This window comes from Lagopus leucura, unplaced genomic scaffold, assembly GCF_019238085.1.
Source record: "Lagopus leucura isolate 7727_CA_CO unplaced genomic scaffold, USGS_WTPT01 Super-Scaffold_702, whole genome shotgun sequence".
Lineage (NCBI taxonomy): Eukaryota > Metazoa > Chordata > Aves > Galliformes > Phasianidae > Lagopus > Lagopus leucura.
Genome location: NW_024962254.1, coordinates 421,985 through 441,144, shown reverse-complemented (window position 1 = coordinate 441,144; position 19,160 = coordinate 421,985). Strand labels below are relative to the sequence as shown.

At 38.9% G+C, this 19,160-nt stretch overlaps 1 protein-coding gene across 1 annotated transcript in view; it reads right to left on the bottom strand.

The window, feature by feature from the left end:
- Positions 1-1,745: 1,745 nt before the first annotated feature.
- EMSY (EMSY transcriptional repressor, BRCA2 interacting) overlaps positions 1,746-19,160 on the bottom strand; it is a 39,043-nt gene continuing 21,628 nt past the window's right edge. The window contains 13 exon segments of the mRNA XM_042862525.1: positions 1,746-3,372; positions 4,832-5,101; positions 5,103-5,217; positions 5,219-5,334; positions 6,205-6,768; positions 8,026-8,180; positions 10,992-11,147; positions 11,394-11,558; positions 12,448-12,646; positions 13,562-13,735; positions 15,232-15,368; positions 17,004-17,177; positions 18,730-18,879. Of these exon segments, the coding sequence (XP_042718459.1) occupies positions 3,178-3,372; positions 4,832-5,101; positions 5,103-5,217; positions 5,219-5,334; positions 6,205-6,768; positions 8,026-8,180; positions 10,992-11,147; positions 11,394-11,558; positions 12,448-12,646; positions 13,562-13,735; positions 15,232-15,368; positions 17,004-17,177; positions 18,730-18,879 (2,570 nt within the window). The 3' untranslated portion in view covers positions 1,746-3,177.

Below are 19,160 nucleotides of genomic sequence, written 5' to 3'. Positions count from 1 at the left end.
TGCCCTCTGAGACTGCAAGCATCCTTAAGAGTATTCCTGACTTCTCCTTTATTTCAGTACTTTCTCCTGACTTTGTATCAGATTTTGAAAATCCATATACACACCAGATGCACTACCAGACTGAAACGTTGAATTCAAAGCAACTCAAGTCCTTTTTTACTTGCTCTCCAATTCCTCCACATCTTCTCGCTACGTTACAACCCAATTAGCTGCCAACTCCTAAGAGCGTAGATTATCATCATCGTAGCTCACCTTTATTCTGTTCCAAGGGGAATCATCACATTAATTTCAGGAAGGACGATGCAGCTTATGAGTGATAAGGGATATGCAAATGTTAATGTACACGCTGATGGTTTATTTTTAGGAGCCGAGAGATATTTATAAGGCTGCAAGGAATGGGTGCAGGGCTACAGCAGGATTCTCTTCTGTAGGGAAGAAAAAGGAGAGAGGGCCAAATAGGTTATCTCATCTTGCACATTTCTTATTGCTAAAGGTATTTATGAGGTTTAAGTGCTAGAACAATTAATTAAGTAAGGGAATCTGAAGCAGCTCATTTGGGAAAGAATGGGAAGACAAGGAGCTTCAAGTTAACCTGACCACATTGATTTCAGCAGTCCTTTTCTTTTTCTAAATGTCTTATGTGACCCCAGGTAGCTCCCCATGCGCTCCCATTTGCCAGCACATAAAACAGCTGCTTCTTAGAGTAGCTCTAAAAGCTTTCATGTTTCTCAAGACACTGCTATCTTCAAGTGACTGTCAAATATGTCACTGCAGATCTGCTCATACCTTTGCTGCAAAGTCATCACTAATGGTGCAGACAAAGCTCTAATATAAAACACCAGATCTAACCAGGACTTAACAACATATATGATACGTTAGCAGCAGTGAATTCACCTTATGCAGCTTCTTAGTATTCCCTTTTTGATCGCAAAAAGCATAGGATCATAGAATCCAATGCTAGGATCCTAATCATAGGATCATTAAGGCTGGAGAAGACCAGTGAGATCCCCAAGTTCAACCCCAACTCACCCTCCTATGCCAATGCCAATGTCTCTCAATGCCACATCTTCATGGTTCTTGAACACCTCCAGGGATGGTGACTCCACCACCCCACTGGGTGAACCTAAATGTGAAACTAGAACTTATGGCAACATTTTTGCACAAATGTGCTGAAGAAAAACCTCGCTCTGCTTTTTCTTTTTATGGCCTTTCAGATCTTGATTATGGCAGGAATGCTGTGAACACAACAAGATTCCAGGAGACAGCAAAAACGTGATCCAAGCCAGAGGAAAATTTGAGGCCTGAGATCATAACTCAAGACACTCTTGCTGGTCAGAATTATTCCTCAAGAGTGACAGCTCCCAGACAACTAGTCAACCTGAACAGCTTAGAATGGCACGCTGGTAAGGTTTTTCTTTTAACTTGACAAATGCTATGTTTCACCTCACATAAATTCTTATCCATTCTGAACATTAAGCAGAACAGAAATCTATTCCAACATAAAGGTAACGCAAGAAAGAAATGAAATTAAGCTTTTGCATATTGATAAATTCATCTCTCGACCATAATAAAAATGTGATTCAGAATCAATGGCAATGGAAGAGAACAGAGAAGAAAACGCCTTATGAAAATCGTAAGGACTTCCTTTAAAATATAACTGAGGTTAGATGAAGAAGCAACAGCACCATCTAGGGGATTCTGCACGTTCTGACATACATGGATATTCAGGACAAGGAAAAGCAACGTTTTAGGTTTTGTATTTTCTGTTTGAGTCACTCTAGTTTGAATTTAATCGTAACTACAATATCAACAGTAAAATCACAGCTTAAAAAAAAGACTGACGCAAAAAACTGTATTAGACTTTGGATGAAATCTACTTACAGTAGTACTCCAGCACCAAAAAGTGGGCAGTTAGGCTGATAGATGTATATACAATTAAATGATATGTCAAAGTCTTAAAATGCTTAGTTATTTATAATGAAATCTATACAAAACAGTTAAAAACGTGTTTTTTTTATATACATTTCAAAACAAAAAAGTATTGTCTTCATTAGCAGAACGTATTAAAACTGGTTCTCATATCCCATCCGAACCCACACCCCCCTCTCTGTGGCTTGTAACTATCACAGAAACCCAATGTATTGCTTCAACAAGCCAAGTCATAAGGCTGATTTCAGAGACCCACCACTGTTTACTGATCTCAGCATCGAAACTCCCCAAGTGGTCGCTTTAAAAACAGCATGTCAGAGTAAAATACAGATTTTTTAAAAGCCTTCGCTCACTTCTAAGCTCCGAGGTTCAGCTTTTAAAGACGTGGAACCACTTATCCCCCAGTTTTGAAAAATGGATATATAGCAAAATACATCCCCCACAACCCTTTTGTACTAGAATTTACACACCTGCCTGTTTAACAGGAACTTTTTAAACAACTTGGACTCACTTTAAGTTTTAAATAAATAATCAGAGATCAACTAGAGCCGATGAGCATTTCATGTGCTTATGGCACGAAGAAACAGCTCGTACACCGTTACCCTAATTCCTGTAAAGCATGAAAACAAAAACCCACGAGCAAATCCACACTGCTACCAGTTAGTGATTTTGCTTATTTCCAAACATTCAACAACAAGAATTTTAAAAAAATAAACTATATTTTTCGGCTTATGAAAAAATCTTAACTCTAAGTGAGCACAAGTGCAAGAAAGCTAACCAATTCCAAAACTCCTGGGGCTTCTCCAGCACTGTCAGAGACAGTTTCTCTCACATGCTATTTAAAAATACAAATATTTATTACACATTCTCTTCTTTGATGGTGTTTTGCTCAGCAGCTAACAAAAAGACGCAGCAAATTAAAGATCCCTTTTCAATGAAAGCTCTTTCAGTATCTGGGCAAGGGCTTCAATAGCACGGGCTGTAGAATTCGCTGCAGATTTGCTTGTTATCAGGAGTACATTCCACTGTCACGGGATTACTATATCTCAGTAACTATACCTCTTTTTCTTTTGGAAACAATTTCTAAGATGCAGCTTTTGCAATACTGTCTTGTTAAAACACACTGATGCTTCAAGGGTCCAATGAACAACTCTAATAGGCAAAGTGCTCTAAGACATCACAAAACAAGGGCATCTGGGATACACAAATCCCCAGATAGGTTAAAGTGCACTCCAGCGTCCCCATTCCTTAGGACTGTTCAGCAGAACTCTGAGAGGGGCTGGGCTCAGTGCCATCCTCGGCGCTACTGTCCACGTCTTGCTCCACTGCAGTCTCCTCATCATCGAGACGCTGACTGGTGAAGTTGTTGAGCTCCAGGAGCCCGCTGGGTTCCACTACCACGTTGGAGCTGGAGTGACAAGGGATGGAATATCGAGGGATAGTCTGAAAAAAAGGAGAAAGATTTAAGTTCTAACATGCACAGCTTTGGCAGGCAAAGGCATCTCAGCAGGCGCAGGAACTCATGGAAAAGGGCTATTCAGTTTTCCAAGAGTAATTTTTCCTAGCTAACGCCTGTTGCAAACATTTGTCAGAGCTTCAAAGGACCCTTTCACAAGATGAGGTTGTGAAAGATGACGTTTGAGTGCTTCGTTAGGGCACTGATCGTGGGCTTGGACCTTCACTAAAGGTCTGAGACAGAATTGCAGCAAAACCACTGATTGCCACCACTCATCACTCTCCAAATGCAAAGCAAGAGAGAATACTCTTCAACATCTTATATTTTTCTCAGCTGAGCATTCAGATCTATGGAATAGCTCTATTTCTTGTATGTGATACAAGCTCTGACCCTGTTCAGTGCTGCAGTAGCACTGCACTATAGAAACAAAACAGATCTAGGCTGTTCTACTTTTTCTGGTCCTGGAAATTCAGTCTACATCTTTACACAATTCAAGACCTGGGCAGTGTTCTGACTTTGAAAAAGTCTGTAGCATGCCATGAAGATAATCAACATCTCAAGGTATAGAAAATAGAAATTTCCTTTGGTCTATTTAAGGAAGTAAGGACTAGGGATTGCACAAAAGCCAAGTTAGCTGCAATGAAGAGTTTACAAAGTGACAAGAAAAATTTGAATGCTCTGTACACAGTTTTCCCCATCAAAAGTATTTCACTGTAACACGATACACAATAAAACCAATTCAATCCACACTTCATTTCTGTAAACAGATACACTGCCAACTTGTCTGCAACAATTCATATATAACACTAGGAGACCTCAGATGACTGCAATACCTCACCAGTTGACTCTCTGACCACGTGCTACATCACAAAACATCATATTTAAGATAGCAAAATCAATTAAAATATCAATCATCAAATAGGCAACGATTCCAAGCATTTAAAGGTTTAAAGTCATTTTATCTTAAAAGTGAAAAGACTGTTTATACACAGTTTACAAACTTGTGAATCCAGACTTCATTTACTGAACTTTCCCATCCAGTCAGCAGAACCCCTCTACTTCATTTTCTGCCCAAACTCATTTTATACTCATTAAATGGCATAAAAAAATCTAGATCATGGATCCATTGTAGGCAGTGATGGTCATGTTTGAAACGTTTCAAAGTAAAGCACTTTGGAATAGATGAACTTGCTTTGTTTTCTTAACAGAAAAGCAAAGGAAGACACTGAGAACACCATGAATGACAATGCTGAAGAAACCTGAGCTCATTTTAACAAGAGCTACATACTGTGGAGCAGTAACCCATTGCAAGCCTAAGAGTAGAAAAAGCAAAAACTGAAGAAAAAACAAAAAGTACTTGAACATTGTTCAGCTGCTATCACGACATTAGACAAAGCAAGTTTGCTCTGCTAAATCTTTGCCTTATTTGCTTTGGTCTTCTCTTACCTGGATAACAATTTCTGATGAACTCTCTTCAGCTTTCTTTTGTGATACATTCTGAATGTGTATAAACTGGTTTGTTGTAGGCATTCCTTGTGCATCGAGTTTCCTCTCTGTTATAGTAGGACCAACAGCAGGAGGACTTGAACTGGATTCTTTACATGTCTGTTGCTGGGGGATGGAAGTTGCCGTCATCCCTACTGCAGCCACCCTCGGCACCTGGGTACAAGGTGACGACTCTGCTTCGCTAGCAGGTTTACTACTGGACATGGCCTTGATTTTGCGGATCCACTATCACAGTTTCTACATTTGTATCAATCTGAGCTTCCACCACCATAGACATTCTCAAAATGTCTGCTACTGCTCTCTTCATGGATGCCTGCATGGGAAACTGTAACTGGCAATGCCAGTTTGGGCACACAACTGCCACCTGCTACCTTTGAAACAGGAGGTTGATGCCCCTCAAAAGTTATCTTTGTAACAGTGGATCCTTGAGTTATAATTGGATGCTTGCTGCACCTGAAAATCAAATTTTTGTTGTTCACATTACAGCTAGATTTTTTTTTAATTATTGAAAATCTAATCAATATTTCCAAGGACAGTATTGGCACAAACAACATACTTGCTATTAAGAAGACAGTTGAAACTCAGTGTTTTAACAAAGGAATTAGCAAGGAGATGGCAACAGGTAATTGAAGCCTGGGGAAACGCAGCTCTTTGGGCTGCTAGATAAGGATTGTAGCAGTGTAATACCACAGCAGCCTCGTTTTCCTTTGGGATTTACATCCCCAAGTGACATTTGTTAACTCTCTTGTTTTCACATGTACTCCTGAAAGGGACAAAGAATTTGTACTTTTCTGGAGTTAAAATATATATGTTTTTCCATGTTCCTTAGTTGTTTCATTTTCCCCTCCCAAGGAAAATGAATTTACTCTTGTACATGAAAGCCACTGAACTTCAGGAAGATGTAAACTACAAAGGAAGATGTACAATGGAGAGCCTTAGGAGACTGCAGTGTATTCATCTTTATTTCCACAGAAATAAAAAGTGCTACGGGAACGGAAATTAATCATGTGTCATATCTAAAAAAAAAAAAAAAAAAGGAAGAAAATAATTAGGGACAAATTCCATGCACCGGTGGTGGCAGAAATTCATAAAAACTGTCCAACAAAACACGTTTGTGAGCTCTACGGATTTTTCCCCTATAACACATGTGCTTCTCTTTCCTAGTGTCAACCTTCTGATGGGGTAATTAAGATCAGCGGAATGAGGAGTTCTCTCTTGCCAGGACAAAACACTGCTACAGCGACAGGGTTGGTGTTTAGATTTTTTTCCTTGAACAGCGACGTGTATTTTGCATGCTATCAATATTCCGTTACCTGGCTTGCTGGCTGTTTCTCTGAAGAGGCAGGTAGCTGCATTTGACTCTGGGGGGGTTGGGGTTGCATGTAGATTTTTTGTGCCGTTGGTGCCTGTTGCAGTTTGGGCAGCTGCTGCGTGGTTTTTACTGCAAGCACCTGTACTACAGTTTGCTGTGGCTGCGCCACTAAGGTAGGAAGCTGCCTTTCTTTGGCCATCATGTGGTGGGGGGGATGCTGTGCATCTGGTTTGGTCTGTGCTTGCTCTTGCTGCAGGGGGGTTAGCTTTTGATGCCTTATAGAAAGCTGGGGCATTTGTGGGAGTTTGTGCTGGATTTGATCGGCCTGCAGGTGGATTGTCTGCTTCTGCTTAGTCTGGAAACATTGCAGAGTTTTCACTTGCAGTTGAGTCTGTTCCAGCTGCGGCTGACTCAGTTTTTGCTGTTTTTGTGCCTGCGATTGTGTCAGGGCAGATCTGTAGAATAGGCCAGTCTGAGGATCTAAGGTGTCCATCTCTTCTACTTCTCCCTCCTCGGTTCCAAGCTGTTCACTCTGTTTGGTGAACGCAGTGTGACTGCTTAAGGCCTTAGGAAGAAGAAGTTGGAGCAAGTTAGTAAGGAGCAATCTAATATATTATGCTCTATAAGAAAGCATAATCTAAACATAATTTTTGATGCTTCAATCTTTCTACAGCTGATTTTACTACTGCTGACTCCCATCTCACGTATACACTTACACAAAATTCATGATACCTATGTAATTAATATTACTGTTTCCATGTTGAAAGGTAGCAAGCCCCCACACGAGAATATTAACTGCGTTAGCTGCTCTTCAGCGGAAAATACACAGCCCTGGCTCACATCACACTAGGGTTCAAACCCATTAAATCAGCATGGCAGATAGATATGAGAGAGTAGCGACAAAGAGGTGGTTCAATCACTAACTTCTCATTAAAACCCACAGAGCCTATCTACACAACTTCTTACTGTGCCTCTTGAAAATCTAGTCATCCCTTCCATCTTTTCTGCTGCAGCTCCCAAAGATGCCCAGAGAGGTGGTGGTACCCTGTCCCCTGGTGATGCTCAAGGTCAGGCTGGATGAGGCTCTGAACACCTGACGGAGCTGTTAGGTGTCCCTGTTCAGTGCAGGGGATTTGGACTAGATGGCCTTTAATGATCCCTTCCAACTCAAGCAATTCCAAGATTTCTATAATTCTCTATACCTACTACCCATCCCATTTCAGCACAGATTCTCTTTTCCTTCTCAAAATTTTACTACAGCTTTTCTCATGCATTTCATGGAAGTTGATTGGATTTTTTTGAGGGAGCAAGAGACCTATGTTACTATACTTTCTGTACCATTGCATAAGCATACTATTAAGTGACTTCAGCAGGATGAAGCAGCTTACTCAAACACCAGTGAAAATCTGTTCTTTGAAGAGGATTTATAACCCTAACACAACATTGTCCTGTTCCACAGCTGAGGTTGCTGATTTTTCTACTCTAATGCCAATATAATCTGGAATGCTGACCCCTACAACACAACAATATGGAAAAAAGCACCTGGTTGCTCTCAAGAAGATGACATAGACGGCAAAAACTAATCTGGGAAAGACTTCTCCACAGTGACTGTGAATATCTCTTTTAACACTCTCAAGTCTTCCTTTTTAGCCCACCATCCTCCCCCATCAAAGCAGGCAACGCTGAACTCAGTTACTCGTTTGCCCTCACACTTAGCATTTCCAATGACAGCAACACACTCATTCAGAAGAAACCCTGCTCCTGCATCATTCACATAACCTACTGCTGTTTTACAGACTGTTTGCAAAAGAAAGGGTACAACCTGCTGCATGATATGGGTAATTGCGCCTGTGGAGGATGCGGGGATAGATTTCACCACAACAGAAGTCTGCGTTGCTGTCTGTGACTGAGCCACGTGCTGCAGCAGAGTCCTCTGGGGCTGGGATGACTGCTGGTGGGGTTGGGACCGATGACTAACTGAAAGTAAAGAGGTCAGTGGCACTTCTCCAGAACTAACTGCAGTAACTTCAACTATTTGCTTTGTATTTATCCTTCAGCTGAAAGCATGAGTGAAAAAGAGCCGAGTACAAAATATATTTGATTGTATGACAGCTTCAACTTTTAAGTGCAGATCTATTCCGAGAAGCCTCTTAAAATAGCATCTCAGGGACTTTGCTTTTGACTCTGTTTCCTAAGTCATCACAGTTGGTCCAAATCTCCTCTGGACTCATTTTCCCAACACACCAACTTTGCAAACGGAATTTGTACTGTTTTCAGCTGGGTTCTTCTTATATAACCCACACTACACAACACCACAGAGCACAAATTATTCTGTCACCTTAACAGGTGCCAAAAGCACCTGCACAACTGACTGCAATTAAGAACAGCAACCCCTGCTCACTGAATTTCTATCACGGTTAAATCACAACAAATACTCTCTCAAGTACAAGCTAAATTTGCAAGATTAGCCATTAGAAAATGCTCAGGTATTATTAAGAAAACAAACAAGTCTGATCAGAAATCACAGACTAAAATTAGAGACCTTGTCAAGGGTCTGTTAGAACAGACACAACCATAAGTTACAGAGCAATGGTTATAGCTCCATAATTAAAGAGTGGATTGACAGAGAAATGATTCCCTTGGCAATTCAAAAAAATAAAACATCAATCATTCCATATTGCAGTCACTGATAAGACGTAAACCCAAATTCCATGCCTATCCATATCAACACGTAAATACTTGCTCTCATTAACGTTTTGGTCATGCAATACTGAATAACTGGAGGAGAAAAAGCAAAGTTTATATTCAGTTATACTATAACTGAAAATTAAAAGACACCAGCGACCTTGCTGAAAGTTAGAAGGAAAGTCAAATTTTGAATTATTATGACAATTTTACTTTCCCATTCCAGGAAAGGAGTTGGATGATATCGATACCAGCTTGCATGCTGTGCTAGATCCATTATGGATATCCCCCAACAGTTCCTGCCCAATTCAAAGCTTCATTTAAAAGTAAAGTTTCTAACCTATGTGGTTGTGTAGATATTCTTCCGAATGTGAACCAAGACAGTGTTGTCTTCCTGAGTCTGCAGACAGACAGAAAACGGTGACACTAAGATGCATGAACTGCTCCCTTGTCCTCACCAGGAAGTACGCTTTGAATCCCAGCTCCCATACAGATAAAAGTGCACCTAAATCCTTTGGTCAAAGCGCATGCAGGAGATTCCACAGTCAATTACATCTTGCAGACTATCTTACTACTGAATTTTCTAGCAGAAAATACAACTGTATGGATTATGGTGAATCCTGAGAAGCAGAAATTAAAACAGAAGGAAACTCTGAATTACCTGCATTCCCTGTTTGTGTGCAGTTAAACTGGGTGAAGGGAAAGGGACAAAAATGTAAGAGCAAAGTAACTGGTTTTGTGCCGTAGCAGAGACTGCTGACAGTCAGCCCATTGTGGCCTGCATTTCCCTGGCAGATTCCTGTAAATCATCTCAAGCTTTACCAAAAAACACTACTTTAAGCATTAATTGTTCAGGGAAGCTTTCAGCTTTTGTACTCCATATGACGAAGTCTCTACAGAGATACTGACTTTCTCTCCTCCCAGCCCCCAAAGGGTCCTAGTTTACATCAGCTCTTGCAGTAAGACCCAGTAACAAACAGAACTTTGAATACAAACACAATGCATGGCATCTATGTCAGTGAGCATGACTGACTTGGTGACTGGAGAGCAGCTGAACATTATTTATTGTACTTCAGAGCTCGATTGAAAACGGATCCAAGGGAGAATGAGTCAAACATTCAAAACCAAAGCCAGACACATCAAGTATTATTTTAGAGTAACAATAAGCCCCTCCATCCCCAATTTCACATAACTTAAATTTAGAATACAGAAGGGACGGAAGCAAGGAAAGGAATGTCGGACAGGAAAATGAAAAATGAAAAGAAATCAGATTGGACATTTAACAGTACAGAAGTTACAGACACATACTTATTTCACTCCCTCAATGCATATTTTCACGTTTTCGTTTTCCAAATACAGTAAGTAGACCAACAATGTGGACTTAAGAAATTCAATCAAGTAATTTGATCCTCATGTGTGAAGCTGGCTCATAAGGAGGATTCTTAAGGTAGCAGAGAGCATCCAGAGAGACATGACATAATTAGAGTTGACCAATGGAAGGGAGTCATGGGCTAAGACAAAAATGACATCCAGATAGGAGGATTCAAGTGTTAAAAAAATAAAATACAGAAGGTAAGAGTTGTCTCCCAAATATAATTTCAGTTTAAACCATTTCTGTAAGAAGTGCAAATTTAGCAGTTCAAATCATTCCGGCAAATGAAGAAGCTGGGAACTGCGTTAGGAAGCCAAAAGCACACCTGGCCAAAACAACATACTTTGTGCTTGTAAGCAAGTAGGATTTTGCCAGTATGGATGAAGTAAAAAATAAGTGTAGTTCCTGTAACTTCATTTTCTACTTCTTTGTTACTAGACGTTTTCCTTAAAGACAAGAAGGGCAGTGTTTCCTCACCATCTAATCAGAGGACAGAATGTCTCTTTAATTATAATGCCTTGAAGCAAGAACCATTTGTTTCAACTAAAAGCATGTTCCAGAAAAGCAGATGCATTTTCTGCCCCTCTCTGCATAGAGTCTTAGTAGTGGAAGAAAACACTCGTTTCTTCACACAAAATACAAGTGGAAGAAAACTCCACTGTAAGAAAACTCCAAAATAAAGTCCCAAGACTTCAATTACAAAATCACAATCAACTGTCTGAGTCACTTACCAGTTGTGATATATTCAGCAACTAATTCTGATTCTACTACAGCAATTGAAGGGCTTTCTGGAGAGTGTCTCTTTTCTTGGGTCATCTGTATTGGGACAGCCATTTGGCTCAAGTCAATCGTAGGCTGCCTTGGCTTTGATTCTAACTTCTCCTTCACTGCTTTCAAAGAAAAGCAAAGCAGGATGCATTAAAACAGATCTCCAGTATAAAAGCAATAGTTTTAATACATTATGCATGTTACATAATTGTTTCAAAAGAGCTTTTATAGTGTAGAAATGAAACAAAACTAGTTGATTTAAGGTAGGTACTTTTCAATTACAAAATTTATAACAAACTGCTGCTTAAGCAAATAGCAGCTCAGTGCTCTGAAGTAATCCTAACCAACCACATGCATTTCCACACCTGTTGTCTGCTGAAGTTCTAGCAAAGCTTTTATCGTGGAAGTAGCCGACTGAGATTCACTGGATACATCCTGGTAAATTATTGTAGGGCTGGTGTCCACAGCTATTTCATGTTCTGACCAATCTTGACTTCTGGAAGCAATCACATGGACTACAGGCTGAGAATCTGTTGACAAAAAAAACCCATAAGACACATGAAGTCATCATGGAACCAAGTGGGTTGGAGGTCTCTTGTCCAACATCTTGCTTGAAAGAACAGTTGGGCTCAAAATTAAACTACATTAACCATTATTCTTTCGTTCTGAACTTTTAATAGGATGCAAAGTCTCATACTGCAATGCTTTTGTTTAGCTTTAATTACAAGTGACCCAAAGTAAAACACAATTGATGTTATCAAGTTACTAAGATCTTAGTTCTTCACCAAAGCTTTGATAAATCAAAGTTCAGCATCTCTCTTTGCATGCTGAATTCACCTTGAAGGTTTTCATAGTTCAGTTTATCAACGTGCATTCAGCATTTTGAATTTGCACTGCCTATCTTTTAAGTTTCAGTCTTTTTTTAAAAAAAAAACTTTATTGAAAATGACAGTATAAACCAAAAGTTACAGTACTATACACAAAAGGTTACTGATTGATAAATAAGTGCGTTTTACTGAGAGATATTTCTTTTTATTTAGTGTAATGATACACTCTACGGTCACTTCAGACAAAAAGTTGAGTGTTAGTTACTTTATAAATACATTTATTATTTATCCTATTCTTTCACATGAGAAGCTGCATCTGTATCAGAGCTTGAAGGAGGGTGGCTACACTGTCTTCACAACCAAGTATAAGAGCCCAGCAAGTAAATATTATTTCTATTTTTCACAAAGGATAATTATGTATCTATTAAATAGCTCATACAAGAGGAATATATCCATAAGGGAAGTGACAACGACACTCAGCGACAGCAGACTAGATGAAGAACTTTGCTGAAGAGATGCACAGAGTTATGTGAAACTAATCAGCATGCTTGGGAGAAACTCCACTCCTATTTTAGGGAACACTGATGCATACCTTGGGAGCTCTGTGAGGACTCTGTAGAAGAAGAGCTGCTATCAGTGTAGCTTTGTGGTTCTTCTTTCACTTCTGGAAGAGATGAATTTCCTGTCTCCGCTACCCTTGACGCCTGCTGTAATGTTTCAGTTACCAACTGCCTAGTTTGTTCACTCACAACTGTTGCTTGAAATGTCACTGGCTTTGGTTTTATGAGAACCTGGTTAGAAAGACAGATTGCATACAGTAAGAGCACTCATGAAAACAGATCTGAGCAATTAGAGAACAGTGTGCCACTAAAAGAGATCTACGTACAAGACTTAGACAATATTGATAGCTTGCTAAAAGCAGTCTACCTGCAAATTCAGCAACTCTGATTGTTAAACCATGAAGTCCCAGTAAATGGCACTGCACAAGAATGTACTTCTCAGTAATTTTGAGCACTTAATAAAGCACTAAGCAGTCATTCTTCACAGCTGGACACAGTGATGTGGACAAGAGAAAGCTAGGTAAGTGAGCTGGAACATGCACTGCATTGGTAAGGACAAACACCTCTCTTCCTTAGCCCACGATAGCCTAGAATGCTCAAGACACACAAAATATTACACCTGCTTTTAGCACTTTCATATACAAAAAGCAACCAGAGAAAAAAGTTGAAACTGGGAGCATCCAGACAAAAGCCAGATTCTCTGTCTACAGCCCTGCCAACAATACAAGACTGTAGGGGAAATGTGAAAATACATCAATGATAGAACAGCTTCAATAAAATTCTCTCATTTGACACATGACCTATGTTCTGTCTCCACATCTTTACTTTTAATGATCTAGTCATTAGCTTTAAGACTTAAAAGAGGCCTCCAGAGCCATGACCAGACATCTTAAATTTCAGCTATGTAACAGGCTTAATAATTCTTTTCAACTTATTCTATGCCTCCAAGAATAGCTAACAAATGCCAACACTGTGCTCAAGAAGCCAGAATCAAGGCCACCTCATAACTTCCTTAAGTCTCATTCCCCATAGACACATTCCGCATATATTAATCTCGCAATAGTTGTGGCAACACAGTGAAAAATGATCTATTTCCCATTAAAATTTAGGGGTACATTTCAAAACAGAAATGGGTCCTCACTGTACCTGCGTTTTCCCTTGCTGACCATAAACAATTTTAGTTGGGATGATTTTGGTGGCTGGCTGGACCGTGGACCCTATTCCTTTTGGCTGTGTAACAATCATTTTTGTGATGGGTCTCGTGGCAGTGATGATAGCAGGTTTTGCTCCTGCTGGCACTGCCTGAACAGTTTTCTCCCCCTGTAGAGAAGTCAAAGTTTACAGGTTAACTGAGTGAAGTTCTTCAGAGAGACCCGCTTCTCTAAAAAAATACACAGTTATTGGTGAGTGTGTATACCACAGAATCAACCTACTGCTGTTAGAACTAGATGTATTTAATACAAAGTACATCCAAGACTTCAAAAACCCTACGGCTTTGAATGGAAAAAATACCAAAATCCTCTTTTCCATTACTTTATCTTTAGAACTGCTCTGAAGGGTTGAGCAAAGAGTAACTAAATGACACTGACAAATTTCTTGAAGTTGCTCCAAAGAATTCACCTAAGCTGGAACTTTCCTCAGATCATTTGCAAATGTTTATTTAAAGCCTCTTATTTCTACCAACACTAATTTTGGCACAACATCTATGAAATTCGAATTGGAAAACTATAAATAAATGACATAAATATAAATCTGCGTTATCCTCCTGCCCAAGATATTAATTATATCTGGGTGGGTTTTTTTTTGGTTTGTTTGTTTTTAAACTAAAAGTTCCTTTATTTTAAAGATGCATTTTCACAGCTGTTCCATGGGAAACATTTGATTTTGAGATATTGCTGACATGTAACTAAACTCCTGATAGCTTAAGAACAGCAAGGAAATTGAACATGCTTTTTTAGTTCTGCACAGTAAGAAACTACATGAGGAACCATGTTAGTTGCCAGTTCTCTCAGTACTTCTACACATTCCCACCAAGTAGATGGAAACTCCAACAACCATACTTTTTGTTTTTTTTTTCTGAAATACCACAGTCTGGTGTCTCCTATTGTGTAACATCATGAGATTCCTATCTGCATGAAAACATAGCTTTGTTCTTGTTTAAGAACATAGGTTTTGTTCTTGTTTAAGCCAGAAAAGTTGAAATTTTCAAAAAACATGTCCTGAAAAGTTTCAAAAAGATTCCTGCTCAGCTAGCCAAGTAAACTTTAAAAGATAATGCGATTAAAGCATTCAATCTCACAGTTCTAGCTATGAATGAAAAGCAGGTTCATAATATATGAAGGAAAATCCAGCTGCATCTGGAAACTTGATTCTGTTTTTACTACACATCATGTTATTCAAGAACTAATAGTACTCAGGAACAGGAAATCAAATGTGGTACCTTTACTGTAAAGGAACAGCTTATTTCTGCCCAAAAGAGACACAGAAATGAAAGCTTGTAACACGTCTAAGGCTCTCATTAGAGCATTAACAGATTGAGAGTCTACTTCTGCTTAATTCTTCAGGGTTACAAAACAAGTGGAAAAAAGGGTGAATCATTACTTAACTTTGGGAACAATCCCAGCTTGTTTTAAATATCTTTAATAACCTGCAAAACATATTTTTTTCTTCTAACATCCTTGAAATTAAGGCATGCTGTATCTGCTACGAAGCTCATGCAAAACTGGCTTTTAATTGGGACTTTAGCAGAAAGAGCACAGCAGCTAGCACAATCTGTCATTTGGCCATAGATCTTTTAACTCTAAAGTCTTACTTACCCCAGCATTTAACAACGTTGTGACAACATTTTTTCCAGGAAGCCCTTGAATTGTGGTTCCTTTTCCAGTAGTCTTTTGCACAACAATCACATTGGGTTTGGATGTCATTGGAATTGTAGTGATTTTGGTTGTAGTTCCTACATTTTAATGAGAAAAGAAGGAACGTGAAGTTTATCCCACATATATTTCCTTTTGGTTTAGAAGTTGGCTGCATAGAAATAACTGTATTTAAATCTTACAGCACAACAAAGAAAGCATCTGGAATGGGAATTTATGCCTCCCAATTCCACATATAAAGATCAACTGCTTGCTCTATGAATCTTTCATCTATAGGCAAAACAGGCATGTGCTGAACAAGAGCAGTTCATTCTGCATTAGAACAGATAGCTTCTTCTCATGAATTACAGAAAAGACTAATGCAAGTTTCTCAGGATAATACATCTAACTTCTCAAAAGCTAGAGTTAGCGGAGATAAGGGCAATACTGATACTCAAGTCAAGGTCCTACATGCACAGATAAGAGTTGACTTAGATGACTTCAGAACTCAAACAGATAACTTAGGCAGAAGAACCCGTGTGTTTCAATAATAGCCATCTCTTTCTAGAACTGAGCTGCTGCAATGTAAGTGACTAATAGTAGATTGAAGGAAAAATGAAAATTAAGAAAAGTATGCTATTGTTTTAAAACTGGTTCTTGAAAGTTGAGCTCCTAACCATTTTTATTTATTTCCAAGAGCTGTGTTGGTTATTTCTCTCCCTCTCCCTGTATGTACTAAGATCCATTCCCTGCATCAACCTGCACAGCAGGCAATGCTGGACCACCCTCCACAATCTACAATGGTACACACACTGATACTTATGTCATTAATGTTATCAGACTGCCATTTCAAATCTACTCAGACAGCCTTTTTTTGTTTTTAACCACCCCTACCATTTTCCCTCTGCAGAAAATACTGCTCAGTCATCACAGCTGCAATCCCAAGAATTCCTCTCATTACCTTCTACCCACTCGTCATGCCTGCAGATGCCTCACTATATAGTTCAGATCAATAATTGTACTAATTCGGAGATAGGGAAGATTTGCTGAGACACAACCATTATTTTCTTAGCTTAGGAAGGCTCTAGCTGGCTGCTCCATTAGCAGAAAAGGAAAAGAACATGAAATAAAAAAGTATATATAAAAAGGCAGATATAGTTTTTAAACTTGTGTAACATCAGGACAAACTGGTATAATCCTCACCAAGATCAAGTAAGGGCTTCCCTGCATAGTCTGCTGCTCTGGAGAACAATAATATTCTCTTTTGTTTATGAACTCGTTAGTCTATCTAGAAATCTCCTTAAGAACCCATCATACCTGCAACAGGATAAAGAAGTTACCGTATTAGCCCTAAATAAGATTTTGCAGAAATTAGGATTAAAAAAAAATTGAGGCATGTCTACCAGACTACACTCCAGCATGGCTTTACCCCAGCCTCTGCTGTGCCTTTCAGTGCCAGGATCTGGCTGGTGGTACTTTGGGTTTCTGCTAAGAACCAGCAGCATGAGCTGTTGAGTAACCTAGGTACAAAAGAATCCATACCTTCTACCTGCTATTTATATCTTCACTTCCAGCTACTTTTCTTCTGAGTTAACCCCCCCAATAAAAGCCCTATACATTATTTAAGCATGCAATCCACAGAAAAGCCATGAACAATCTGAGCAAATATGAACTTGCTTGTGAATTCAGTCCTAATATACTGAAAAAAAACAAACAAAACCAACTCAGATGCCTACCAGAAACAATATTACTGCTGATAATCTTGCCTCCCAGAGTAGCCAGTGATTTTGGTACTACTGTAATGATGCTACCACTCGTGGTTTTCACATAAGTTGCAGCCCCTGGAGTTCCAGCCATCCGAGCCCCTATAGAGGGGCTGACCGTCGGCCGTGTGTACGTTGCTTGAGTTCCTGTGTTAAAGAACAAAAGACAAAAACAGCAGAAGTTCTCTGTTAAAACATAATTCCCTATTAATTGTAAGGTGAGGGGGGAAAAAAAAAAAGTTATATTAAAAGAAAAGCACTAGACTGTATTCAGAGAGACCCTGGACTGCAATTTATTGCAACTCCTTGTGAACCTATAGGTAGTTTCTAAACATGCAAAGCGACATATTGGCAATATACATGCCATCTTTAAATCAGCATAAAGAGTTTTGTGAAATACTGCACTACATGCTCTACGACTGACACATTTTGACTTGTGTCCTTGTTCCCAAAATTTTACTTTTCAATACGTGCACAGGTTCTACCTGAATTTTGCCATTTACTCTGCTAGAGCCCCAAGAATTAGTTCTTTGATAAAACCATGAGAACTGATTCCTGTTCCTCCTGAAGGAGGCCTGAACTCCCATTTTGCCCAAGAGACAAATCATTTAAGAACATGAGTAATTACTTCTCTCAGAGATATATTTAGACCCAAGTGTAATTTACAGTGATAATACAATTGCATAGATATAGTGTTTAGCTAAATCCTATTTTCCTCCACCTACTCAGAACAGAATGAGGTGAGAGTGCACAGAAGAACATGCTCAAAATAATAACAGGAGTCAATAGCTAGACTATGAACACAACTCCGTTCTGCTTGTGCTGCTGCCAATAATTTGCTACAGACATTAATTGCTAAACATCATAGAGAAAACCAACTTGCTTTACCAAGAAAGCCATATGTTCAAATCTAAGAGAGCAGAACAAGGTTATACAAATTAAAAGAACTGCAAAACTGTTAATTCTTTTTTATATGCTTGGAAATGTTTGTGTGAAGCAGGAGTTATAGGCTTTTGTTTCTTCTTGAGGTATCATTAACTATCAGCATAAGCTAATAATCCCAGCTCATGCTAAAGATTCAGAAAACTGGGATAGAGCTCCTTTGCACATTTTCCTCATACAAGATTGTAACTTGCACCATCTGCATTATTGCTGATCTTCCATGAATAAGAAAACACAAATACAATTAGATCTCTAGAAAAAAAAATAAATAAATGGGATTTTAAAATTCAGTTTTTTGGCAAGACTATGAGCAAGATATCTGTCTTTTAAACGCCATGTGTCTAAAACAGAAATGATGATGACCTACCTACTTGAGACACCTAAAAAAAAAAGAAACACACTAATGTAAATTGTCTAATGTAAGGTGCTACAGAAGTGCAAAGTATCAGCATATTGCAAAAAAAAAAAAAACAAACAAAACCAAAACAACATATATATACATATAGAAATATATATATATATTTAAATCAACTCAATGAGGATGGAATTTTCATTGTTTTCTGCATTAATGCAAAGAGATCACAAGAGGAATGAAAGAGCTAAAATCCTTATCTAGCATAATGATCCAGGTCTGTGAATGTGATGTTGTGCTCACTGTTTACAAGAGAGAAGTGACCTTTTTCCCCCTAGCAAGCCATGTTTTGCTGCCTGCATGCCTGGGTTTACCCTCCCTTCCCTTCTCAAAATCATAACTTACCAGAGGGAGTAGTGACCAGTTTAGTTGTCATGACAGTCCCATTACTGCTAACCACCATAATAGGTGAATTGCTACTGCTGGGCAATGCCGCTGTAACTGGTTTGGGAAGGATTTTACTGAGCTGCACCTGTTGAGTGATTATTTTAACACCTAGGAAAGGAGAAAGGTTACTGTTAAAATACAGGCACGAAAAGTTACTTCCTGAAAATGCTTTCTCAGACTGAGCCCTAGTGGGCAGGTAGCCTCACAAGGCTTCTATTCTGAGCCCATTTATTCTTGATTGTGAAAATACTTTTCTTTTTTTGTTGGGCTGTTTTCTTTAATTGTTTGCTTATTGTTTTGTGATTTTTTTTTTGTTGGGTTTGGTTGTTATTATTATTATTTTTAGATTTCTTTGCAAATAAGATATTCATCACCTTTGCTTTCATGTG